General features: G+C 43.3%; 1 protein-coding gene across 1 annotated transcript in view; it reads left to right on the top strand.

Annotated features, from left to right (window-relative positions):
* Positions 1-6,442: 6,442 nt before the first annotated feature.
* LOC115122622 (glycine receptor subunit alpha-3-like) overlaps positions 6,443-27,182 on the top strand; it is a 111,603-nt gene continuing 90,863 nt past the window's right edge. Inside the window, exon 1 of the mRNA XM_065003332.1 lies at positions 6,443-6,790. Within this exon, the coding sequence (XP_064859404.1) occupies positions 6,720-6,790 (71 nt within the window). The 5' untranslated portion in view covers positions 6,443-6,719. The remainder of the gene's footprint in view (positions 6,791-27,182) is intronic.

The raw sequence follows: 27,182 nt of genomic DNA, 5'->3' as shown, positions 1-27,182 counted from the left end.
AAGAAATGAGCTGCCTGACAGCCAACATCCTTTTTTTAAATATGTCTTTGCTCTTTTACTGTTAAAATGAAGTGCTTTGTAACACCAAAACTACTGGCAACTGAGCTGCCACCAACGTGAAGGAGACAAAACCTTAACTTTGCTGGAGTATTGATTCATGGTCCTGAGATGTTCTGAAACATTACATGGCGTGTTGTAACACCACCTAATCGTGTGTTGTGCAACAACTTTGCCAAGGGCCGGGAGCACTAACAGAAAAGGCTGAAAAGATCTGTTTCGAGATCTGTTTAGTGCAGAACCTTAGTACCTTCTCTTTAGGTGTTGTTTCCGCTCTATACCCTCTAAACACTATGACGCTGTTTCGAGTCTAGTGCATAATTAGATACCTTCTGAAGTATTTGAATGTTTATGTATGTGATCATTTGCCAGTTCAACCCATTTTGGCAGGCAGTGTTCATCCCAGTACTCATACCACCAGCAGTGGGTAGAGGTTTTACGGTAAACATGGCAGGATACTGTATTTGCCTCTACTATTAAAAGTGGGAAACGTGGGAATGGCTCATCTCATCATTCAATGTGATTTTGCCAGATGTTTTTTTATGTCCTTTCATCATAATACATTAGATTACACCTCGTGGCAGAACAAGCTGCCTAATAGTAATATAGATGGTACTTTTCTTTCTTCAAGCATGCATACAACATTGTGTAAAATAATGGATAGGTCTAAAATGTTTGAATTACCCACAGTCCTCTGGGAACAGAGCCACATGTCAAGATAAGAAGTGCAAAGGGATTTAAACCAGACTTCCAATGAGTTCAATAACTCAATTTTCTCCATCTTTTGAGCAACATATTACGTTTATTATAAAATGTTGGGGTAAAATGAAATGAACAAATCATTGAAACGACTGGCATTCATTTTTTGTCAAATCATACTTTTTTTTTACAGTGTGGCTGTGTGGTTGAGTGTATAAAATGCCAATTAAATTCCAATGAAATGTACAGTCTTACTACCGCAGAAGTCGGGGGTTCAATTCCTGTTTCCGCCTGTCCCACTGTCACACCTTCTCTGTCTCCTGTTAATAATCTGTCTAAAGAAAGCATTGAAAAAATTACGGTGGAATTCCACAACAAAAAATCCATATTCCCTTATCATCAATCAATATTTAGTCTATAAACCATTTCATTTCTTTACCATTTGATTGTATGAGAGGCACAGTCTGCAAAATATTGTTTAGTGTTTTGATGCTACCTTTTACATGCACTGAAACCCCAAAAAGTGTTTTCACAACATTCTCTTAAAAACACCAATATTCAGATTTAAGAAGCACTTTGGGTGTTTCAGAATGCTTCTATTGTCTTAAACCACTTTCTGTGTATCATAACACTTGCATTAGGTTTATATTCAAACACCCTACAAACACCATATCTCAGGCTAGATACACTACCTTTCATGGTTTCATTACACAATCATAGTGTTTTGAGAATATTTTGACAGCGTATAATTTAACAGGACAATCCTCCTTTCTCTTTCTCTCTTAAATACACACACCTCCCTCTCACACCATCATCACAGTGACATTGGAGAGGGCTATGTTCCTCACACCTTCAGCAAGCTATCACTAGCAGCCCAAAGGCATTACAGACCTGTCCTGGTCTGTGGTGTAGTCATCACAGCTGTTGAGGAACCAGCTCTACACCACACTGCACTTCAACACCATCCCCCCATCACCTTGGCAACATCAATAAATCATTACAGACCATTCTATGGACATCAGGGTTCGACCGAGTTCAACAGCAATTTTCACATGTGTAGAGACTGGATTTCTGATAGCATCAGTAAAGCCTGTCAAACTGACAGGGACAGGCCAAATAGTCTGAGTGCATGAGTGCTCTGTTTGGCAGGCTAAACTTGGAGTGCATGCCTGCTGCCCCATGCCTGCTTATCATCTGAATCCAGATCGGTTTGACAAAAAACATGGCACAGGACATTTGATTGTGAATGTGTGTGTGTCTATAGTACAGCACACACAGATGCAACCACCTCCACCCAGCTGTGCTGAACACCCTGCCCATGGCACCACACTGCCAGTCCCCATCAGCCTGGCATCATACACCCCCTTTTTACTCACGATCTTACTCGTCATCCCGTGTGTGTGCGTGCAGATCCGACTTGTCCTTACCCATAATATCATATGCATACGAATGTCCTCAATATTGTATACGTGAACGGACATATTACTCATATGAAGGTAAGCTTTGGTTGAAACGTCCTAATTGTCCATGTTCTAAAATCCATTAATGTACTATTTATTTATTTATGAAGTTTTCCGGACTGCTTTGCTCATAGTCATAGTAGTGGATAATGATACTTGAAATCAATCATGAATAACATTCAATCTTGTTGTTTTGTAATATTCTGTGTAAAATAGTAAATAGTCACGTGTGTCCCCAGCCAGCCCAACCTCTCACTGGACCCATATGTTCACTTGGCTACACATGCATCTCTCTAATATCAATATGCCTCGTCCATTACTGTCCTGGTTAGTGATTACTGTCTTATTTCACTGTAGAGCCTCTAGCCCTGCTCAATATGCCTTAACCAACCATGTTGTTCCACCTCCTACATATGCGATGACATCACCTAGTTTAAACGTCTCTAGAGACTATATCTCTCTCATCATTACTCAAAGCCTAGGTTTACCTCCAATGTACTCACATCCTACCTTACCTTTGTCTGTACACTATGCCTTGAATCTATGCTATCGTGCCCAGAAACCTGCTCCCTTTACTCTCTGTTCCGAACGTGCTAGACGGCCAGTTTTCATAGCCTTTAGCCGTACCCTTATCCTACTCCTCCTCTGTTCCTCTGGTGAGGTAGAGATTAATCCAGGACCTGCAGTGCCTAGCACCACTCCCACTCCCCAGGTACTCTCTTTTGTTGACTTCTGTAACCGTAAAAGCTTTGGTTTCATGCATGTTAACATTAGAAGCCTCCTCCCTAAATTTGTTTTACTCACTGCTTTGGCACACTCTGCCAACCCAGATGTCTTAGCTGTGTCTGAATCCTGGCTTAGGAAAACCACCAAAAACCTTGAAATCTCTATCGCTAACTATAGCATTTTCCATCAAGATAGAACTGCCAAAGGGGGCAGTGTTGCAATCTACTGTAAAGATAGCTTGCAGAGTTCTGTATTACTATCCAAGTCTGTACCCAAACAATTTGAGCTTCTACTTCTAAAAATGCACCTTTCTAGAAACAAGTCTCTCACTGTTGCCGCTTGTTATAGATCTCCCTCTGCCCCCAGCTGTGCCCTCGATACCATATGTGAAGTGATTGCCCCCCCATCTATCTTCTGAGCTCATGCTACTAGGTGACCTAAACTGGGACATGCTTTAACACCCCGGACATCCTACAATCCAAGCTTGATGTCCTCAATCTCACACAAATTATCAATGAACCTACCAGGTACAACTCCAAATAAACTCGGGCACCCTCATAGATGTCATCCTAACTAACTCACCCTCCAAATACACCTCTGCTGTTTTCAATCAAGATCTCAGCGATCACTGCCTCATTGCCTGCATCCGTAATGGGTCAGCGGTCAAACAGCCTCCACTCATCACTGTCAAACGCTCCTTAAAACACTTCTGCGAGCAGGCCTTTCTAATTGACTTGGCCGGGGTATCCTGGAATGACATTGACCTCATCCTGTCAGTAGATGATGCCTGGCTATTCTTTAAAAGTGCCTTCCTCACCATCTTAAATAAGCATGCCCCATTCAATTTCTTTTTTAACTAGGAATAGATATAGTCCTTGGTTCACTCCAGACCTGTCTGCCCTTGACCAGCACAAAAACATCCTGTGGCGTTCTGCATTAGCATCGAATAGCCCCCGTGATATGCAACTTTTCAGGGAGGTTAGGAACAAATATACACAGACAGTTAGGAAAGCTAAGGCTAGCTTTTTCAAACAGAAATTTGCATCCTGTAGTACTAACTCAAAAAAGTTCTGGGACACTGTAAAGTCCATGGAGAATAAGAGCACCTCCTCCCAGCTGCCCACTGCTCTGAGGCTAGGAAACACTGTCACCACCGATAAATCCACTATAATTGAGAATTTCAATAAGCATTTCTCTACGGCTGGCCATGCTTTCCACCTGGCTACCCCTACCCTGGTCAACTGCCCGGCACCCTCCACAGCAACCCGCTAAAGCGCCCCACCATTTCTATTTTACCCAAATCCAGATAGCTGATGTTCTTAAAGAGCTGCAAAATTTGGACCCCTACATATCACACGGGCTAGACAATCTGGACCCTCTCTTTCTAAAAATGATCTGCCGAAATTGTTGCAACTCCTATTACCAGCCTGATCAACCTCTCTTTCGTATAGTCTGAGATTCCCAAAGATTAGAAAGCTGCCGCGGTCATCCCCCTCTTCAAAGGGGGTGACACTCTAGACCCAAACTGCTACAGACCTATATCTATCCTACCCTGTCTTTCTAAGGTCTTCGAAAGCCAAGTTAACAAACAGATTACCGACCATTTCGAATCCCACTGTACCTTCTCCGCTATGCAATCTGGTTTCAGAGCTGGACATGGATGTACCTCAGCCACGCTCAAGGTCCTAAACAACATCATAACCGCCATCGATAAGAGACATTACTGTGCAGCCGTATTCATCGACCTGGCCAAGGCTTTTGACTCTGTCAATCACCACATTTTTATTGGCAGACTCGACAGCCTTGGTTTCTGAAATGATTGCCTCGCCTGGTTTACCAGGCTCTGATAGAGTCCAGTGTGTCAAATCGGAGGGCCTGTTGTCCGGACCTCTGGGTGTCTCTATGGGGGTGCCACAGGGTTCAATCATCGGGCCAACTCTCTTCTCTGTATACATCAATGATGTTGCTCTTGATGCTGGTGATTCTCTGGTACACCTCTACGCAGACTACACCATTCTGTATTCTTCTGGTCCTTCTTTGGACACTGTGTTAACTAACCTCCAGACGAGCGTCAATGCCATACAACTCTCCTTCTGTGGCCTCCAACTGCTCTTAAACGCAGGGTAAACTAAATGCATGCTATTCAACCGATCACTGCCCGCAGCTGCTCACCTGTCCAGCATCACTACTCTGGACGGCTCTGACTTAGAATACGTGGACAACTACAAATACCTAGGTGTCTGGTTAGACTGTAAACTCTCCTTCCAGACTCACATTAAGCATCTCCAATCCAAAATCAAATCTAGAATTGGCTTCCTATATCGCAACAAAGCATCCTTCACTCATGCTGCCAACATACCCTTGTAAAACTGACCATCCTACCGATCCTCGACTTTGGTGATGTCATCTATAAAATAGCCTCCAACACTCTACTCAACAAACTGGATGCAGTCTATCACAGTGCCATCCGTTTTGTCACCAAAGCCCCATACACTACCCACCATTGCGACCTGTACGCTTTCGTTGGTTGGCCCTCGCTTCATTCGCGTTGCCAAACCCACTGGCTACAGGTTATCTACAAGTCTCTGCTAGGTAAAGCCCCACCTTATCTCAGCTCTCTGGTCACCATAGCAGCACCCACTCGTAGCACGCGCTCCAGCAGGGAGACTCATATCTCCCTCACTAGCTTTAAGCACCAGCTGTCAGAGCAGCTCACAGATCACTGCACCTGTACATAGCCCATCTATCTACCTACCTCATCCCCATACAGAATGTATTTATTCATCTTGCTCCTTTGCACCCCAGTATCTCTACTTGCACATTCATCTTCTGCACATCTACCATTTCAGTGTTTAATTGCTATATTGTAATTACTTAGACACCATGGCCTATTTATTACCTTAACTCCCTTATCTTACCTCATTTGCACTCACTGTATATAGACTTTTTGTTTTCTTTTGTTCTACTGTATTGTATTGTATTCCATGTGTAACTCTGTGTTGTTGTATGTGTCGAATTGCTATGCTTTATCTTGGCCAGGTCGCAGTTGCAAATGAGAACTTGTTCTCAACTAGCCTACCTGGTTAAATAAAGGTTAAATAAAAATGTTAAACAAATGTGTAAGCTATGGCTGCTATTGCTTACACATGAGGCTGATCTGGACAGCAACTCGACAAGTAACATCTAATAAATGACAACAAATTCGTGCTGTAATATGTCAATGAAACAGAGCGAGAGAGAGAGAGAAAGAGATGGGGGATGCTCATGCAGTAATGACGTTCCACATCAGTGCTTGTCTAATTGAAGCTTTAGCGTGGCTCTGCTGGAACATTTATAGGAGCGAGTGGAATAATGCGCTGTCAGTCACCGGTGCCGCGCGCGTCTGGGGCGGGCTCTCTATGCCCCGGCTCTTCAAGACCCCTGAGATGTTGTGAATGTGTCAAGAATCTGTTCAGCCTCTGAGCGCTACCCCAAATTACTGGTATTCCTACTTTAGAGTCGTATTTCAGAATATACTATGCTCTCTTGTTGGTGTCGTTGCTAGGTCGGTAAAACCTGTCCAGTTATGAGTAGTGAAGTAGATTAGTATTATGTGGGATTCCGAAACTGTTATGCGTTTGCGTTTACCGTGCGCCACGAGCCTGCCGCGTGTTGGATTGTGTCGACATCAGTTGGAGCACTGTCCACGGTGCTGAAAGTCAAGAGTCTTACCATAAGTGGCGAACAGAGGCAGTTGAGGCGTTCCCGGGTACATGTATATGCAACTCAAATCTTGAGATGACGCGGAAAAGGCTGCACTTTGTAGCTGTATGGGGATTCTTCGCGTGGGAAATAGCTGTGTTGCTAAGGTAAGGGAGTTCGGCAGCAGCCAACATTACGCGGCTTGATTTACTCACACTGATTGTTGAAGTTCCCGAACTGTTTGATTAATGTTAGGTGCTTTGAGTGCTCCAATGACTTGAGTGGTTCGCAAATAGGCTATATGACCCTAAAACACTGTAAGCGTTCAATACGGAGTGGATTTTCCTCTCACATTCTGGGATTGGGCTACAGGCACATAGATATAAGAATCATATCAAGTACAAAAGCCTCTAAGAGAGTCATCTATTCATGATGTTTTATCTCGACAAACATACATGTGGTGATCCTTCCGCGAGGGATTTTGGCCATTGCTCAACAAATCAGTCAGAAACGGTACGATCATGATGCACGCGCCGTTTAGTATTCGTGATAAGTGAATTCAATTTCTGTCTGTATTAAATGTAGACCCTGTAAACTGCCTGCGTATTTCTCAAATCCCCGTTTCCCAGGAATTCGATCGTTATGCTCAGTGTGCTGATCTGATCCTGACAAGGATTTCTCTTCTCTCAGTAACAGGTGCCGTAATCGAGAAATCTCATGGAATTTCTGGGCCGAGATCAAAGAAAAAGCTGCTTGAATTATCAAAAGAAATTGTATATTTGCATGCAATCCGAATGAGCAGAATTCTATATATATATATATATATATATGTGTGTGTAACACCTTATATGATTGACACCTTATATGATTGACAGTTATTAATGCTTAAACACTAAGGGCTATTGGATGTGAAAGTGAAGGTATTTGTAGATCAAGTTATAACATAAGCTTTCTCACATAGAAACAATCTTTATAGTGCAATTATGGTCCCAGCCAGCCACTGTCATTTGTTATGTAATACAACATGCTGGAGAGGCTGGTGTGTTGGATTTGGTCAAATATTAGGGCTTTAATATGTCTCTCTCTCTCTCTCTCTCTCTCTCTCTCTCTCTCTCTCTCTGATACATACACGTGTGTCCACGAAACATGATATGAAACATTGATAGATACAACAAAAGCCCTTTTCATGTTGATACAGCTCAAGCACATACCCAAGTCTACTTACCATCTAGAGAGCAGGTTACACATGTCTGATCCACATATGTTTGCTCAAGCCAAGTGCAGTGTTCAGATGTCAGTTTGGTTCATGTTTGACCGTCTACCCACGTCATAGGGCCATGTTAATTGACATTATGTCAGGCTTGACAAACAGCTATGCTACAGAGCAAACCGTCGGGACCATTCATCGCTACAAAACACACGGCATGTTGCAATATCTTATTCGTGGTAAGCGGGCTGGACTCCCCTTTCAATAGCTACTCTCTCTCTCTCTAAGGATATCTCTAGCCCTCCCACTTCAATACTCTCTTCCCACTTCAATACTCTCTTCCCACTTCAATACTCTCTCCGGCTCTCATTCCTTCCCTGAGTCCTTCTCAACTAAGCACAGTACAACGCCACAGAGGTAATGCAATTGCTGCAAAGTCTAATCCCACTCAAGCCGTGCATCACCAACCACCAACACAAGTCTTCTCATTCAAAGGCCCCGTACATGAACCGTCGATCATCCTCCATTATTTAACGATGCAACGCATTATTCTCGTGTGATGTGTCTGTGATAGTAATGGTCCTCCGCTGGCATCCCCCTGTATTGAATTATTGATATCATGGCTGTGTCCCGAACGGCACCGTAAGCGGTCAAAAGTGGTACACTATTTAGGCTATCGGGTACCATTTGGGATGCAGGCCATGCCTGTTGCCATGTCCCTGACTGGCACACACTGCAATGTGTATTGGTTTAGTGTCAGCTCAGAGTCCAAGGAGACTAGAGAGTTTTCTATAGGGTTTATAGTGTTTAAAGCCTAGACCCCTCAACCAAGAATAAGCATCTGACCTATATATCCTCGGGATTCTAATTACACATATAATCTGAGTCCCAGATGGCACCCTATTCCTTACATTGTACACTACTTTTGGACCCTGGTCAACGAGGCTATATACACTCTTGTACTTTCGCGGGATTCCTGACAACTCGACAAGAAAGGGATGTTTGGAAAGCATCTCACATATCATTCTGCTCTGCTGGAAGTTCGCCTTGTAAGACTTTTGTCCTGCTTCTCAAAATTGAATGACCTCCATTTGGGCTCTTTATAGGATCAGTTTTTTTGAATCCATGTCGTTGTTGGACTGCTTACAAAATGGCAGTCTGAGGGAGAGGATGGTACAGGCAGACTGGAGTTTTGGGAGTTGGATTTTTAGAAAGCAGAGCTTTTAATATTTCACTGTAGATTTCATGCTTGGACTCATTCGTGTCCCCCTGCGGACGTTTAGGCAGGCAGTCACTATATTTTGGCGAGTAACTCATGTACACCAGGCTTTCCCAACCCTCTCCTGGAGTCAGCCGACTCCCAGCCCATTCCACTTATTTCATTTATTCCACAACTGGAACCTTATTCAACTAATCAAGTGCTACCAGTGCTGATACACATCAAATAAGTATAGCTACATGGCTGTGTGTTCCCGAGGAGAGGTTTGGGGAACACTGATAAACACTGATAGACTTCTTCAGCCCAGCCCAGTGAGTCATTAACTTAGGACAAAGAGTCTAAATCACTGATAAACGCAAACAGCTAGACTTCTTCAGCCCAGCCCAGTGAGTCATTAACTTAGAACAAAGAGTCTTAATCTCCAAATCCTCTGTCGGACAATCTGACATGAATGTCACCAGAACCCATGTGGTGTGTGCATCTACTGTGTGTCCAGCCGCCCTCACTGGGACACACACACACACACACACACACACACACACACACACACACACACACACACACACACACACACACGTACATGTTTGTTTGTGTCCTCCAATCCATCCCCCTGGGTTTAGTTTAACATGCGCTGTTTTACGTGCACTGCCGTTCTGTACGTGCCTGCCCTGTGGGGATTACTAAATGATCTTCGAGGTAAACAGCGAGTGTTCCTACGCCCCACCGGGCATTACCGTGCCAACCAGCGGGCGACACACGCAGGCGGGCCACACCACGCAGAGAGAGCACGCTGGAGGAAACCTATTGAAACTGTCATATATGGTAATGATGATATGCTCATTCATCCTAAACGATTTACAGTTCAACACCTAGTAATATTTATACATGTGTCCAATGCAGGAATCAGACATCGTAGGGAGAGCACACTGGAGGGAGAGCACACTGGAGGGAGAGCACACTAGAGGCAGTTTAATCTGTAATCTGATAATATCATATAATATGGTTGTTTAGCAGACGTTGTTGCGCAAAGGTGATTAACAGTTGAACATGTAATTATGTTTAGTGTCCCATGCAGGAAATCAAACCAAATCCCAGCTATGGTAGTGCAAACGAACACCATGCTCAGCCAAACATACTGAGGTCACTAAGAAGCACCTTCTTGACTGCTGTCACTCAACTTCATCTCTCTCTTTGTACTATTCAGCACTGACAGTTAAGGTCCTGTGTCAAGAGGGAGATGTGCTGCTGTTAGTGGTGGGGGTGTTTTGAGAAGTCAGGTTTCTGTAGTGCGGAACTCTCTTTCTCACTGTCTCTCTCTGTCTCTCGCTCTCTCTCTCTCTCTCTCTCTCTCTCTCTCTCTCTCTCTCTCTCACTGTCTCTCTCTGTCTCTCGCTCTCTCTCTCTCTCTCTCTCTCTCTCTCTCTCTCTCTCTCTCTCTCTCTCTCTCTCTCTCTCTCTCTCACACACTGTCTCGCTCTCTCTCTCTGTCTCAATCTGTCTCTCTCTCTCTCTCTCTCTCTCTCTGTCTCTCTCTCTCTCTCTCTCTCTCTGTCTCTCTCTCTCTCGCTCTTCTGTAACTCTCAGCATTCAGGGCATTATAGTGATCTTCCTTTCAGTGACTAACTTTTATTTTGTTAATCATATCCGCTAGGTTGATGATATTGAACATGTGGATGAATGGATGGATGGATGGATGAACTGACTGACTGACTGTGGTATTATCTGCTTTATAGGATGTGGGGGTGGTTATTGTTTATCTGACATCTTCACGGATTGAGGACTCACGGCAAACAAGGACTGATGATTTTAGCAATTAAAACAGTATAATATATCAATCCCTCCCACTCCTCTGTGTCTCAATGTTTGTTTAAGAGTACATTTCCCATCCTCCAGCTGATAAGAACATAATGTATTGGAGGATCTCTTCTAACAGAGCTTTGACCAATGGTAATACTGTACAGTAATGTGTTGTTGGCTGGAAGATACCTTTAACCATTTGACCCCTATTTGGTGTACAATTCTAAGTGTAAATGCCAGAGAAACCCTTGGGGACTCTGGAATTGGTGTCAATTATCTGGATACTCTTTGGCTACGTTTACACAGGCAGCACAATTCTGGCCTTTTCTTCACTTATCGCTAACCAGCTAGCAAGTGTCTTCACTGATATTTTCAACCTCTCCCTGACTCAGTCTACAATACCTGCATGTTTCAAGCAGACCACCATAGACCCTGTGCCCGAGAACGGCAAGGTAACCTGTCTAAATGACTATCCGCCCCGTAGCACTCACATCTGTAGCCATGAAATGCTTTAAACGCCTGGTCATGGCTCACATTAACGCCATCGTCCCAGATACCCTGGACCCACTCCAATTTGCATACCGCCTCAACAGATCCACAGATGACGCAATCTCTATTGCACTTCACACTGCCATCTCCCACCTGGACAAAATTAACCTATGTGAGAAGGCTGTTCATTGACTACAGCTCACCGTTCAATCACTAAGCTAATGACACCTCCCCCTGCAACTGGATCCTGGACTTCCTGACAAGCCGCCCCCAGATGCTGAGAGTAGACAAACACCTCCGCCACGCTGACCCTCAACACGGGGGCCCGCCGAGCTCCCTGCCGTCCATCACCTCTATACCAGGCGGTGTCAGAAGGAGGCCCTGAAAATTGTCAAAGACTCCAGCCACCCAAGTCATAGACTGTTCTCTCTGCAACCGCACTGCAAGTGGTACCAATGCACCAAGTCTGGAACCAACAGAACCCTGAACAGCTTCTACCCCTAAGCCAGAAGACTGCTAAATAGTTAAATAGTTAACAGCTACCTAGACTAACTTTTTTGGCTCATCACATACACTGCTGCTACTGCGTATTATCTATCCTGTTGCCTAGTCACTTTACCCCTACCTAATTGTACATATCTATCTCAATTACCTCGTATCCCTACCCGTCAACTTGGTACTGGTATCCCGTGTATATAGCCAAGTTATCGTTACTCATTGTGGATTTATTCCTTGTGTTATTACTTGTTCTATTATGTTCTAAATCTTTCTCTCTGCATTGTTGGGACGGGCCCGTAAGTAAGCATTTCACTGTTAGTCCACACCTGTTGTTTATGAAGCACGTGTTAAATCAAATGTGATTTGATTTCATTTGGTCTTTTTGACCAATCCGATCAGCTCTGAAAAAGATCTGATGTGGAAAGATCGGAAGAGATTGGTCGAAAGACCAATAGCTGGAAAAAAATATCAGAATTGAGCTGTCTCTGTAAAAACAGCCTTAGTGTATTAGCCTACATCCCAAATGGCAACCTTTTCACTATAGTGAACAACTTTTGATCAGAGCCCTATGTCAAAAGCAGTTCACCATATAGCGAATAGGGTGTCATTTGGGACGTAGGCGTGTATCAATCCATTGTGGAAGAATACAAGATGTGACAATAAAAGCTGGATGTTGTGACCGGCAATCTATGTTTTGGGGAAAAGTGATGAGCACTAAGGGTTGAAATTGGTTTTGAATGGTGTGCGCTTGTGTGCGATTGTGTGTGTCTTAGTTGGTCGTGTGGGTGCCTGCTGTCTCTCTGGCCCCTGCACTTTATTGGTTGTCATGAATGTGGCCACACTGGCTTGCTGACTCATATAACCCTGGTTGTGTCTTACACACACAAACACATACACACACTCACACACACAGTGACTCTACCCTCTGTATCAGGGCGATTGAGTGAGTGGCCTGTGACAAGGTGCTGGACAGGCCTGACAGGGTCTCCAGTAAGAAATAAGGCATGAGAACCTGGGGATTGTCATAAGATAACTCCCGAGGCGAAGCCCATAGATGGTAGTTACAGCCCTTAGATGATAGTTACAGCCCTTAGATGGTAGTTACAGCCCTTAGATGGTAGTTACAGCCATTAGATGGTAGTTACAGCCCTTAAATGGGAGTTACAGCCCTTAGATGGGAGTTACAGCCCTTAGATGGGAGTTACAGCCCTTAGGAGGGAGTTACAGCCCTTAGATGGTAGTTACAGCCCTTAGATGGGAGTTACAGCCCTTAGATGGTAGTCACAGCCCTTAGATGGTAGTTACAGCCCTTAGATGGGAGTTACAGCCCTTAGGAGGGAGTTACAGCCCTTAGGAGGGAGTTACAGTCCTTAGGGGGGAGTTACAGCCCTTAGATGGGAGTTACAGCCCTTAGATGGGAGTTACAGCCCTTAGATGGTAGTTACAGCCCTTAGATGGGAGTTACAGCCCTTAGGAGGGAGTTTACAGCCCTTAGATGGTAGTTACAGCCCTTAGATGGGAGTTACAGCCCTTAGATGGGAGTTACAGCCCTTAGATGGTAGTTACAACCCTTAGATGGGAGTTGTTTCTTGGGCCTTATTGCTTTTATAAAATGGTTGTCCACATATAAAAAAAGTACATTTGTAAATGAATTTTTCCACCATACAAAATAGTGCGGGCAAAAGTCAGTGGTTAGTTCTGAGATTGTGAAGTTGCTCGCCAAATGGGCTGGTTGTTCATTCTATCCATTCTATTTACAGTGGGTAGTGATGCTAATCACTGGCATGCAGCTATAGACGGGTTAGCTGACAACGTCACAAAAATGATGCGTGTGCTTCAATGGGGCAGAAGGCCGTGTGTTGTTGTGATTCTGGATGGCCAGATAGCTAGAGACAATGACAAGAAGCTGCAATGTGTGGAGTCGTAGGTGGTTCGTTTCAGCTCGTTTTATATTTTTCTCGAAACCATGACTTGTTTTGACAGATGTCACGTCTATGCTAATATGCCTAAAAAAAGTGCTGGCTAGCTAACCAACAACTGTAATGACATATTTTGAGAGACAACAAGTGCTCTTTGTGCAAATATATTTATGTTTTCAATAAACATCAGAGACAACATCTAATTTACATATTTCAAGTTTTAATGTCACGTGTACAAGTACAGTGAAATGCCTTTATTGCAAACTCCAAACCCAACAATGCAGTAATCAATATCAATGTAGCACTAAAAAGAACAAGGTAGAACAAAAACACACGAGAAATAAGAAGAAGACATAAGGACACGAGAAAGTAAGAAGCTATATCCAGGGTCAGTTCCAATACCACATTTACAATGTGCAGGGATACTGGAGTGATAGAGGTAGATACAGTGGGGCAAAAAGGTATTTAGTCAGCCACCAATTGTGCAAGTTCTCCCACTTAAAAATATGAGAGAGGCCTGTAATTTTCATCATAGGTACACTTCAACTATGACAGACAAAATTAGAAGAAACAGAAAATCACATTGTAGGATTTTAAATGAATTTATTTGCAAATTATGGTGGAAAATAACTATTTGGTCACCTACAAACAAGCAAAATTCTGGCTCTCACAGGCCTGTAACTTCTTCTTTAAGAGGCTCCTCTGTCCTCCACTCTTTACCTGTATTAATGGCACCTGTTTGAATTTGTTATCAGTATAAAAGACACCCGTCCACAACCTCAAACAGTCACACTCCAAACTCCATTATGGCCAAGACCAAAGAGCTGTCAAAGGACACCAGAAAAGACCACTGATAATCTCCCTCGATCTGGGGATCCACGCAAGATCTCATCCCATGGGGTCAAAATGATCACAAGAACGGTGAGCAAAAATCCCAGAACCACACCTAGTGAATGACCTGCAGATAGCTGGGACCAAAGTAACAAAGCCTACAATCAGTAAAACACTACGCCGCCAGGGACTCAAATCTTTTCTGGTGTCAACAAAACTAAGGAGATGATTGTGGACTTCAGGAAACAGCAGAGGGAACACCCCCCTATCCACTTCGATGGAACAGTAGTGGAGAGGGTAGCAAGTTTTAAGTTCCTCGGCATACACATCACAGACAAACTGAATTGGTCCACACACAGACAGCATCGTGAAGAAGGCGCAGAAGCGCCTCTTCAACCTCAGGAGGCTGAAGAAATTTGGCTTGTCACCAAAAGCACTCACAAACTTCTACAGATGCACAATCGAGAGCATCCTGGCGGGCTGTATCACCGCCTGGTACGGCAACTGCTCCGCCCACAACCGTAAGGCTCTCCAGAGGGTAGTGAGGTCTGCACAATGCATCACCGGGGGCAAACTACCTGCCCTCCAGGACACCTACACCACCCGATGTTACAGGAAGGCCATAAAGATCATCAAGGACAACAACCACCCGAGCCACTGCCTGTTCACCCCGCTATCATCCAGAAGGCAAGGTCAGTACAGGTGCATCAAAGCTGGGACCGAGAGACTGAAAAACAGCTTCTATCTCAAGGCCATCAGACTGTTAAACAGCCACCACTAACATTGAGGGGCTGCTGCCAACACACTGAGTCAACTCCAGCCACTTTAATAATGGGAAATGATGTAAAATATATCACTAGCCACTTTAAACAATGCTACCTAATATAATGTTTACATACCCTACATTATTCATCTCATGTGTATACGTATATACTGTACTCTATATCATCTACTGCATCTTTATGTAATACATGTATCACTAGCCACTTTAACTATGCCACTTTGTTTACATACTCATCTCATATGTATATACTGTACTCGATACCATCTACTGTATCTTGCCTATGCCGCTCTGTACCATCACTAATTCATATATCTTTATGTACATATTCTTTATCCCCTTACACTTGTGTGTATAAGGTGGTACTTTTGGAATTGTTAGTTAGATTACATGTTGGTTATTACTGCATTGTCGGAACTAGAAGCACAAGCATTTCGCTACACTTGCATTAACATCTGCTAACCATGTGTATGTTACATTACATTTAAGTCATTTAGCAGACGCTCTTATCCAGAGCGACTTACAAATTAGTGACAAATACAATTTGATTTGAAATCATGCCGTGCCAGACGTGTCCCCCTGCTTAAGCCAGTACATGTCCAGGCCCGTCTGAAGTTTGCTAGAGAGCATTTGGATAATCCAGAAGAAGATTGGGAGAATTTCATATGGTCAGATGAAACCAAAATATAACTTTTTGGTAAAAACTCAACTCGTCGTGTTTGGAGGACAAAGAATGCTGAGTTGCATCCAAAAAACACCATACCTACTGTGAAGCATGGGGGTGGAAACATCATGCTTTGGGGCTGTTTTTCTGCAAAGGGACCAGGACGACTGATCCGTGTAAAGGAAAGAATGAATGGGGCCATGTATCGTGAGATTTTGAGTGAAAACCTCCTTCCATCAGCAAGGGCATTGAAGATGAAACGTGGCTGGGTCTTTCAGCATGACAATGATCCCAAACACACCGCCTGGGCAACGAAGGAGTGGCTTCGTAAGAAGCATTTCAAGGTCCTGGAGTGGCATAGCCAGTCTCCAGATCTCAACCCCATAGACAATCTTTGGAGGGAGTTGAAAGTCCGTGTTGCCCAGCAACAGCCCCAAAACATCACTGCTGTAGAGGAGATCTGCATGGAGGAATGGGCCAAAATACCAGCAACAGTGTGTGAAAACCTTGTGAAGACTTACAGAAAATGTTTGACCTCTGTCATTGCCAACAAAGGGTATATAACAAAGTATTGAGATAAACTTTTGTTATTGACCAAATTATTATTTTCCACCATAATTTGCAAATAAATTCATAAAAAATTCTACAATGTGATCTTCTGGATTTTTTTTCTAATTTTGTCTGTCATAGTTGACATGTACCTAAGATGAAAATTACAGGCCTCTCATCTTTTTAAGAGGGAGAACTTGCACAATTGGTGGCTGACTAAATACGTTTTTTGCCCCACTGTATGTGTAGGGGTAAGGTGACTAGGCATCAGGATATATGAGTGTGTGTGTGTGTGTGCGTGTGCGTGTGTGTGTGTATATAGTCAGCATAAATGTGTGAGCATGTTATGTGTGTGTTGGAGTGTCAGTGAGTGTGTAGAATCCTGTGTGTGTGCATATAGACAATGCAAAATGTAATAAATCAAATAAAACAATCTATTCCAACCCTTCTGTTTTGCCCCATAGTTGCGCTACGCGTCGGTTTTGTTGCTAAACAACCACATTATCTATGCATGCGAGCTACTTCTCCTTTGCTAGCTAGCCCAGTAAATCACACCAAGCAGCTGAAATGACAGCCAACTATGTGCACTTTCATTTGTTTTACCTTCGTTTACATTGCCAATTCTTTGCATATATCCATTAATGATCCTGATAAATGAATTGGCGTGGATCAGAGAAGTCTCATCACGTTCATATGCATGGCACAGTGGAGATCATAAAAAAGTGCAACATTGTTCCGGAGGTCAGAGGCAGACAGCAAGGTTTAGACAAATCCCAACGGTTGCAAACCAAACGCTAGCCTGGTAGCATGGTGAAATACTGTCTAGACACTTTTTTTCCACGGGAGATTAAGCTTATAAATTGACTGCCGGGGCTGTGGGAAAGTGGATGTGCATTGATCAATCTAATGGAACTGTTAACAGGCATTACCTGGATAATTTGGGGATTGTGGTGCTATAACTCCCTGCTTTCAACCAATCGGCTTCCGGGGTCCAAACAACCCGTTTTAAAATATGTCATAGCGCTCACATGGTCACTGTGCTCTGACATGGAGGTCCCAGGAGAAACGCTCTGGAAGATAGATATCTGCCTGCTAGAACTACCAAACATGTCCCAGGAGATAAGCCCTGGAAGATAGATATCTGCCTGCTAGAAATGTCAACCATGTCCCAGGAGATAAGCCCTGGAAGATAGATATCTGCCTGCTAGAACTATCAACCATGTCCCAGGAGATAAGCCCTGGAAGATAGATATCTGCCTGCTAGAACTATCAACCATGTCCCAGGAGATAAGCTCTGGAAGATAGATATCTGCCTGCTAGAACTACCAACTATGTCACATGAGATAAGCCCTGGAAGATAGATATCTGCCTGCTAGAACTACCAACTATGTCACATGAGATAAGCCCTGGAAGATAGATATCTGCCTGCTAGAACTATCAACCATGTCCCAGGAGATAAGCTCTGGAAGATAGATATCTGCCTGCTAGAACTACCAACTATGTCACATGAGATAAGCCCTGGAAGATAGATATCTGCCTGCTAGAACTACCAACACTCACAAAGCCTGATAGTGGCTCTTCTAAAGCACTGTTATAAAGCTTTAAGGAGGTTTGAAGGTGTGGTTATGATCTAAGCTCTGGTAGATATCCGCCTGCTGCCATCGAACTAACAACACTTTTAACATTGTCTGGCTGGTGTCCCAGTGGACGCTCTAATCTAAAACACTAGTATGCAGCTGGATGGTTTTCTTTGAGATACATGTGACTGTGATGTAAGGTTCTGGATATGAGAGGGAAAAGAGCAACGGTCTGCTTGATGGCTCGTTTCACTGACTTGGCCTGTATTAACATGAGATGGTTTACAAGAGGCACTATGGATTTTTGCCTTGCATATCTACACCAGCTAGCTACTGTACATTCCCTTGAGCCTGCCTGTCTGAGTCAATTGGACATTTCCCTCTTCCTACTTGAGCTTTAACTCTGAGATATACAGATAGCTAAGTAAATATACATCTGCATGGTACTTGATGTTTGAGTGAATACGACAATATAAACGTCTTCTCACCCCCCTACATGATGCTAGGGCAGATGTGAAACCACATCTGTGCCCTCTCTCTCCAGATAGGGCGACTCACTGGCTGCTCGCTGGAGCGGAATGTTCCGGGTGCAGGGCAAGGGGCATGAGGCGGGCATCTACACTACCCGCCGGGGCACAGATAGCTGCTCATTTATAGTCTTGGTCTATTCCCTATATAGAGTGCACTTATTTTGACCAGGGCCCAGCCATAGTTCCTCTGCTCCATTATACTGTAGCTATACTTCCAGGTGTGCTTTGGGACAATTCTATAACATACTTTTATGTCTCCCCTCTAACTCACAGTTTCTATGCTCCAGCAGTGGCTCTGCCATTCTAACTCTACTTGAATGTGTGCTTTGGGACGATTCCATTCTATGTTTTTCAGTGTCTGATTTGCCCTGCTTAGGGACACATCCATTATGTTTTACCATTGACTACATTAGCACATAGAAGCCGTACGCTTGACGCCGCTGGCTCTCTGACTCTCGGTAATAACTCTCTCTGCGAAGAGAGAGAGAGAGGAGAATCTGTGGGTCTTTAACTCGATGCGCTTCCTTCTTCCCCCCTCCGTCGGCCTTGTGTCACTGGCTTGTATTTTAACAGATAGATTAAGGAGGGGAAGCGTTGAGTTATTGATGACGTTTGCCGGACGCTTCGCTCGTTGCCCCAATGCTCTTTTCTTTCTTGAAGTTATTTTCTCTCTCTTTCTCCCCCGTCTCTCTGAATGGGCACTCTGTCTCCCCCCCCCCCCCCCCACCCTCTGTCTTTATCTTCCCTCTCTCTCCCTGTTCTCTCCCTTTCTCTGTCTTTTCGCTGGGTGAAAATCTTCAGAGCAAAGCAGAAGCAGCTAGCTGGCCTAGTAAGCTGCTTAAAACTATGTTTATTTAAGTTATCTCAGAGCTATGGAGGATCTGGAGCAGAAACATTCAGGCCTGATTTCACTGCATGGCAGCACTAGCTTAATGCTAATGCTTTGCATGCACACACAGACATTATATATATATATATATATATATATATATACACACACACACACACACACACACACACACACACACACACACTGCATTTGGAAAGTATTCAGACCCCTTGACTTTTTCCACTTTTTGTTACTTTACAGCCTTATTCTAAAATGGGGGGAAAAAATCATCAATCTACACACAGTTCACCATAATGACAAAGCAAAATCAGGTTTTTATATATTTTTTATATACAGAAATACCTTATTTACATAATTATTCAAGCACTTTTCTATGAGACTCAAAATTGAGCTCAAGGTGCTTCCTGTTTCCATTGATCATCCTTGAGATGTTTCTACGACTTGATTGGAGACCACCTGTGGTACATTCAATTGATTGGACATGATTTGGAAAGGCACACACCTGTCTATATAAGGTCCCACAGTTGACAGTGCATGTCACAGCAAAAACCAGGCCATGAGGTCGAAATAATTGTCCGTCGAGCTCCGAGACAGGATTGCTTTGAGACTCGGACCTGGGGAAGTGTACCAAAAAATGTCTGCAGCATTGAAGGTCCCCAAGAACACAGTGACCTCCATCATTCTTAAATGTAAGACGTTTGGAACCACCAAGACTCTTCCTAGAGCTGGTCACCTGGCCACACTGAGAAGTCGGGGGAGAAGGGCCTTGGTCAGGGTCACGTCTGGAAGAAACCTGGCGCCATCTCTACGGTGAAGCATGGTGGTGGCAGCATCCTGCTGTGGGTATGTTTTTCAACTGCAGGGAATGGGAGACTAGTTAGGATCGAGGAAAAGATGAACGGAGCAAAGTACAGACAGATCCTTGATGAAAACCTGCTTCAGAGCACACAGGACCTCAAACTGGGGCGAAGGTTCACCTTCCACCTGGACAACAACCCTAAGCACCCAGCCAAGAAAATGCTGGAGTAGCTTCGGGACAAGTCTCTGAATGTTCTTGAGTGGCCCAGCCAGAACCCGGACATGAACCTGATCGAACTTCTCTGGAGAGACCTGAAAATAGCTGTGGAGGGAAGCTCCCCATCCAACCTGACAGAGCTTGAGAGGATCTGCAGAGAAGAATGGAAGAAACTCCCCAAATACAGGTGTGCCAAACATGTAGCGTCAAACCCAAGAAGACTTGAGGCTGTAATCGCTGTGTAATCGCTGAGTAAATGGTCTGAATACTTATGTAAATGTGATATTTCAGTTTCTAAAAACCTGTTTTTGGTTTGTCATTATTCCATTTTAGAATAAGGTTGTAAAACATAACAAAATATGGAAAAAGTTATATATATACGTATATATAGATAATAGGATTTATAAATCCTATTATCTATATATATATTAATCCTATTATCTTAAGAACATAATGTTTATTGCATGAAAATAGTGTTTTCTTCTTGAATTATGATGAAACATTATTTTAATGCAATAAACATTATGTTCTTAAGATAACAGGATTCATGATGGTTTTGACATAAAGAGGTTAATAATGCCTTAGCTCATTTAAACCCAACTCACCCGTGTAGAATGTGGAGACAAATACAGGAACAATGTTAATATTAAGTCGAAGAAAGCCCCTCTTTTGACAGAGGATATGTTTTTGTGTTGACAGTGATTCAACCCCTCTGTGTTCTGTAGATAACCAAGTGGTAGAGTGTATAGCCCAGTGTTCAGTGGCCTACTGAGTTGACTGAGTGAGCACATCAAGAGTAAGTCAGGGCCAGGCATGGCTGCACTGAACACACACACATAGATACATGCACACACACACACATACACACACACACACACACACACACTGGGCTTTGTCATATGGCACACTGCCAAAAGATTCCCAAGCAGACCTTTATTTCACCCTTTAGCTTTTAGAAATCGAGTGAACTGGACACTGAAGCAGTTCTCCCGACAGCTTGTTATATGAGTTCTACAAAGATACTAGAAAACAATGGAATCTAACCCAACCTGGGTAGTTTTTCTTCTTTACTTACTTCCATACAACTGCATGACCCGAGGAGGTAGGGTCAGTGAGCGAGTGAGCAAGCAAGCGAAAGGGCCAGGCGGTTAGCCCAAAATAATCATGTCGTGCCACTCCGCAGCCATCTCTTTACCCGTGGCTGTGCCTGTGACTCTGCCATTTGAGCGAATCCCAAACAGCTGGGCTGCAGCCTGTCGCGTTCTCTTGTGAGGCAGGCCATTCCGGTGTCACCCCCCTTGAGTTGTCATCCCCTTCGTCCGTGACACGCAAGGTTGACACAAGGGGCAAGGGGGAATGGTGCAAGGTCATGCTGGCATGTTGCCTGAGGGGTTGGAGGGTTGGCCCAGTGTCAGCCTAGTGTCCACTCAGCGTGTGTGTGCATCTTATTGTATGTGTGTCTTTGTGCGTGTGTGTGTGACAGGCATGACCCTCATTGTAATGTCCTTGTGGGAACAAGAAAACAAACTGACACTCTGGAGAGGAGAACACGTCGCAGAAGATGAGAAACGCCAGCGAAGGCCCGCTGTTTTGTCACTAGTCATTCTAATCAGACAAGGGAGAGGCCTGGCTGGAGCTAAGGGAAAGGGAAGGCAGTAATTTACGACCACAATACGACGTCAAATACTATTTGTCTCTCAGACTGGATATCTCTTTGGCCGGCTGAATGATATGAACAGCGAGCTTTTTTTTCTGCATATAAGAAGTCTTAGATATATATAGAAACAATTATCACATAATCCCAAATCTTTTTCCCACCATAATATGTAACATACCCCGCTGGAGCAGATCTGAATGGCTTCTTCTTCGGTGGTTGAGGCGGCAGTCAAACTGGCGTTATACATCGTAATGGTGAATCGCGCTGTGCATTTGATAGGCACTGAAAACCAGGCGGGTAAGGCCCAAGAGGAGTTTAGTGTGAGCCTGCTTCATATGCAGGCGGATGAGAAGGAAGCAAGGATCTGGAGGGAGGCTTTAAATATACCTGGTAGCAATTAGACTTCACAAGGAATTATTTTTTTGACTGTGTATCACTAGGCTAGAGAGACTAGAGCATCGCTATGGCGATAAGACTAGGGAGGTGGTTTGTATTCTTGTGGCTTTATGTTTACGAAAGAAATGAATCAGTAGCTGTGGGTCATTTCTGAGACAAACTGCTCATCTTGTGGGTTGACTCTGAAAGTAAATAAACTCACAGAGAGAGATATTGACGCAAAAGTTTTCCATGCACAAATTAAGGTGACTCAAGTCATTATTGTGAGTTTTTGTCAACATAAATGCATTATAAATGCATTATACCGTACACTGGGGGCCTGGTCTGAATGGATAGTTCAGAGCTTCTGCTCTTTTCTATAACCTGTAGGGAACACAATATATTTCTCACTCATGTGTGGCACACATTGGGATATGGGGGAGGGATGGGTAGGGTATATGCTAGTTAAATACTGTAGTATTTACTATAGTTTAAAAAAACATGAATGTTTTTGCTGACATAACTGTAGTATTTGCTACAGTGTTGTTTTGGTGGATAATACTGTAGTATTTACCATAGTATTCTACAGTATACTAGAATATGCTATAGTAAGTACTACACATGATCGAGGGAAAGTACAATGTGCATTATAGTATTCTACAGTATACTAGTAGTACTGTAGTATTCTATAGTAAACTGTAGTATTTTTTCATGTGGGAGGTTAGACATACACAGCCTTTTATTACCTGCCGTCTTGTATTACCTGCTGTGTTCTGAAGAAGCCAGATCAGGGAGAAACCATCCACTAAGAGAGGGACTACAGTAGAGACAGCATGTAACACATGTCCCCCTCACTCTCTTTCTCACGAGGAAAGATCTTTCTGACATCAGACATCATGGACATTTCACTCGAATTCACTCGATACAGTACATCTGAAGAGATTCTCTCTCTCTCTCTTTCTCTCTACCTCTCTATCTCTCTGCCTCTCTAGCGCTCTCGCATCACCAAACAGCCCAACGGAAGACTTGTCACAGTACCAAGGCAATGGACTCTAGTCTATGTTTGTTTTTAGCCCTGGTATGATTAGATCTGTGTTTTCTGCCTCAGATGGTTGATGTGAGGCTAACGTGCTGTAGAAGAGGATATTAAATTGTCAGAGATATGATGGCAGAGTCGTGCTCTATATCGATGTCCCAGGGAGCCCATCAGTCCTGGCTGATGGATTGATTGCTCGACTGGCTGAGGTTGGTATTGATGTTGTGGAGCCCCAGTCAGGAACACACACACACACACACACACACACACACACACACACACAAAATCAGTCTATTGTGCAGACAGATATATTTCAGACAGATATGGAAGCATTAAGTAAATGGATTAAATGAAGTGTGTGTGAGTGTTTGTGATAGGTTGGGAGGGCTTGCGTGGCTATGTTTGAGTGTGTGCCCGACTGGTTTTAAAACCGGGTTGTCTGTGAGCCACACTATGTGAGCCAAGGAATTCAATGGGGAAACTAACAAGACACAAGTCTTCAGGTCTCAGCCAAGACTGCATGACTTGAAGGAATTACTTATGTTACATGTGCATTTGTGAAGATGTATTGCAGAGTTGGAGGCTCTCGGGGTTTGTGAAGATGTATTGCTGAGTTGGAGGCTCTCAGGGTGTGTGAAGATGTATTGCAGAGTTGGAGGCTCTCGGGGTTTGTGAAGATGTATTGCTGAGTTGGAGGCTCTCAGGGTGTGTGAAGATGTATTGCTGAGTTGGAGGCTCTCAGGGTGTGTGAAGATGTATTGCTGAGTTGGAGGCTCTCAGGGTGTGTGAAGATGTATTGCAGAGTTGGAGGCTCTCAGGGTGTGTGAAGATGTATTGCTGAGTTGGAGGCTCTCGGGGTTTGTGAAGATGCATTGCAGAGTTGGAGGCTCTCAGGGTGTGTGAAGATGTATTGCAGAGTTGGAGGCTCTCAGGGTGTGTGAAGATGTATTGCTGAGTTGGAGGCTATCAGGGTGTGTGAAGATGTATTGCTGAGTTGGAGGCTCTCAGGGTGTGTGAAGATGTATTGCAGAGTTGGAGGCTCTCGGGGTGTGTGAAGATGTATTGCAGAGTTGGAGACTCTCAGGGTGTGTGAAGATGTATTGCAGAGTTGGAGACTCTCAGGGTGTGTGAAGATGTATTGCAGAGTTGGAGACTCTCAGGGTGTGTGAAGATCTATTGCAGAGTTGGAGGCTCTCAGGGTATGTGAAAATGTTTTGCTGAATTGGAGGCTCTCAGGGTGTGTGAAGATGTTTTGCTGAGTTGGAGGCTCTCCGGGTGTGTGTGGATTACGTGTGTGCTTGGCCCTGCCCTTCCAATCTACAGTACTACCATCCAATAACTCCCCTAAGCAACCTGATCAGTGACAAATGCTGTTAGGGGTCAAAATGGGCGGTTTGGATTCAAGAAGTAATCAAGCCTGTGTGTGTGTGTGTGTGTGTGTGTGTGTGTGTGTGTGTGTGTGTGTGTGTGTGTGTGTGTGTGTGTGTGTGTTGTGTGTGTAATTCACGCAGACAGAACATGCAATTGTCCAATAGTGGGGGGTTTAATCGTTATATTTAACCTGTAATTATAGTGACTGACAGCCCTTTGTTTTGGAATCAATGCTAAATTAAAGATGTTGAACTGAGAGATTTAAAAAGCAAGAGCAGTCTTGTGTGTGTGAAAGAAAGCAACCAAGCGGAATAGAGGGATGCATCTGGATTTGCCCTATAGGCAATGCCAATATCAGGGTTGGGGTCAATTCAAATTTAATTGGACATTTAAATTCAATTAAGGAATTCACTCATGAAGTCGAGAATTTAATTTGAATTCAATTTGAATTTCAACGATCTTTAAGTTATAAAATTGGAAATTAATTGTAACTAGACAGTTTGAACTGTGTGAATTGAAATTTAAAAAACATCTTTGGAATTTAATTGAATTGGGAATTCTCTATTTGTACATTTCCCAATGTACAAATGCATTGGAATTGGAATTCGTGAAATTGTTGGGGAAAATATAATAAATTGGGAATTTAATTATTGGAATTTAGCTAACATTGAAATTGAGAGGAATTGAATTATCTGAATTCAATGACTGGCCTAGAATATGAGTTAAATTACAGTTTTTTCCAACTGCTTACACAAGTTTTCAAAACTGTCTCCTTTTTTTCAAAACTCTACACACAATTCCCAAAACTGCACACACAAAATGCAAAATGCCTCACATCTCCTTCAAAATGTAACACTGCATTCAAAATGCCATAAACACATGTCAGAATGAAGCATTTGCATCAAATGGCAAACACTGCTTTCATAATAGTACATTTTTGGATATAGCATGTAAACACTGTTGTTCTAAATCTAAAGCTCTTTGGTCTTTCATAGGCTTATATCTATATTTCAATACAATGTTCTACAGTGAAAGTAATCTGCTGAGAGGGGTAACAAGTACACTGTAAACACCAATGCAATGTAGAAACAGAACATATTTATTAGGCCAAACATTACAGTTGTATACAGTAGCATACAACAAAACCATAAACATATGTAAACCAAAAGTATATTCTTTAGAATACAGTAAAGAACACAATTGTGTGTGTGGGGTCCCGGGGGATCAGTCCAGGAATTGGTAGGGGGGGGGGATCACCAGTGGTAAGCTACGCTTCATCTCTTCTCCGGCCTGAGTCTGGCCACGATACTTCGTCCACATCACAAGATAGGTTTTCTCTTGCCAAACATCGAGGGAAGTATCTCCTAGCATGGCGTATCCAACCTTGGACAGAGGCAACCTCTATGTCCCCACATAGACCATATTTATAATTGCAGTCTCTTGTACATCTGTAAACAAGCGTCCTCGTCCTCCATGATGTCTTTGCCTTTCCACTCTGTACATAATTCAAACACAGTATGTGTTCAGCATAGGAACTGTAAACAAAGTACAACAAAATGTAGTACAGCATGATAACAAACCTCATTCATTCAATGCAGTGCAGTAAATGGATGGCTTAGAGTTACAAATGTTTATGCAATACTATGAAGTCATACGTATTTTACAGTACATTACTGTAATGCTAAAATAGTCATTAGATAGTTGCATACCTGTTCTCATTTCTGAAGGTTCGAATTATGGACGCCACTGTAAATCGACTCAAATTGGGGTGGACTCTCAGTCCAGCCTCTCTCATGGTCAAACCGTGGTTGATCACATGATCAACAAATTTTGCCCTAATCTCATTAGAGATGCCTCTCCTTCCTTCTCTTCTTTGCCCTCGTCCTCTTCCTCTCCCTCCTACTCCTCTTGTTCTCTGTCCATTGTTGGCATCCATTGTTCAAAACAGGTAATCTGACCTTTGACCTATTTATAGGCCTATACTACAGTAAAGCAGTGATTGGTTAGTGAACCGTTAAGCTATTAGTGTTTGCACATGTGAGGAGTGTGTGTGTGACCTGGTGAATAAGTGTAGCATTTTGATTGGTTGTGTTTGGAAAAGGAAAGCAAGTCACTTCCTGTTAGATTTTTGTGTTTTAGGTTGAGACTTGTGTGTAGTATTTTGAAAAAAGTGTTTTATGCAATTGACAACTGA

Source organism: Oncorhynchus nerka, linkage group LG18 (assembly GCF_034236695.1).
Source record: "Oncorhynchus nerka isolate Pitt River linkage group LG18, Oner_Uvic_2.0, whole genome shotgun sequence".
Taxonomy (NCBI): domain Eukaryota; kingdom Metazoa; phylum Chordata; class Actinopteri; order Salmoniformes; family Salmonidae; genus Oncorhynchus; species Oncorhynchus nerka.
The sequence above is the reverse complement of the archived record's forward strand: the minus strand, read 5'-3'. Positions and strand labels throughout refer to the sequence as shown.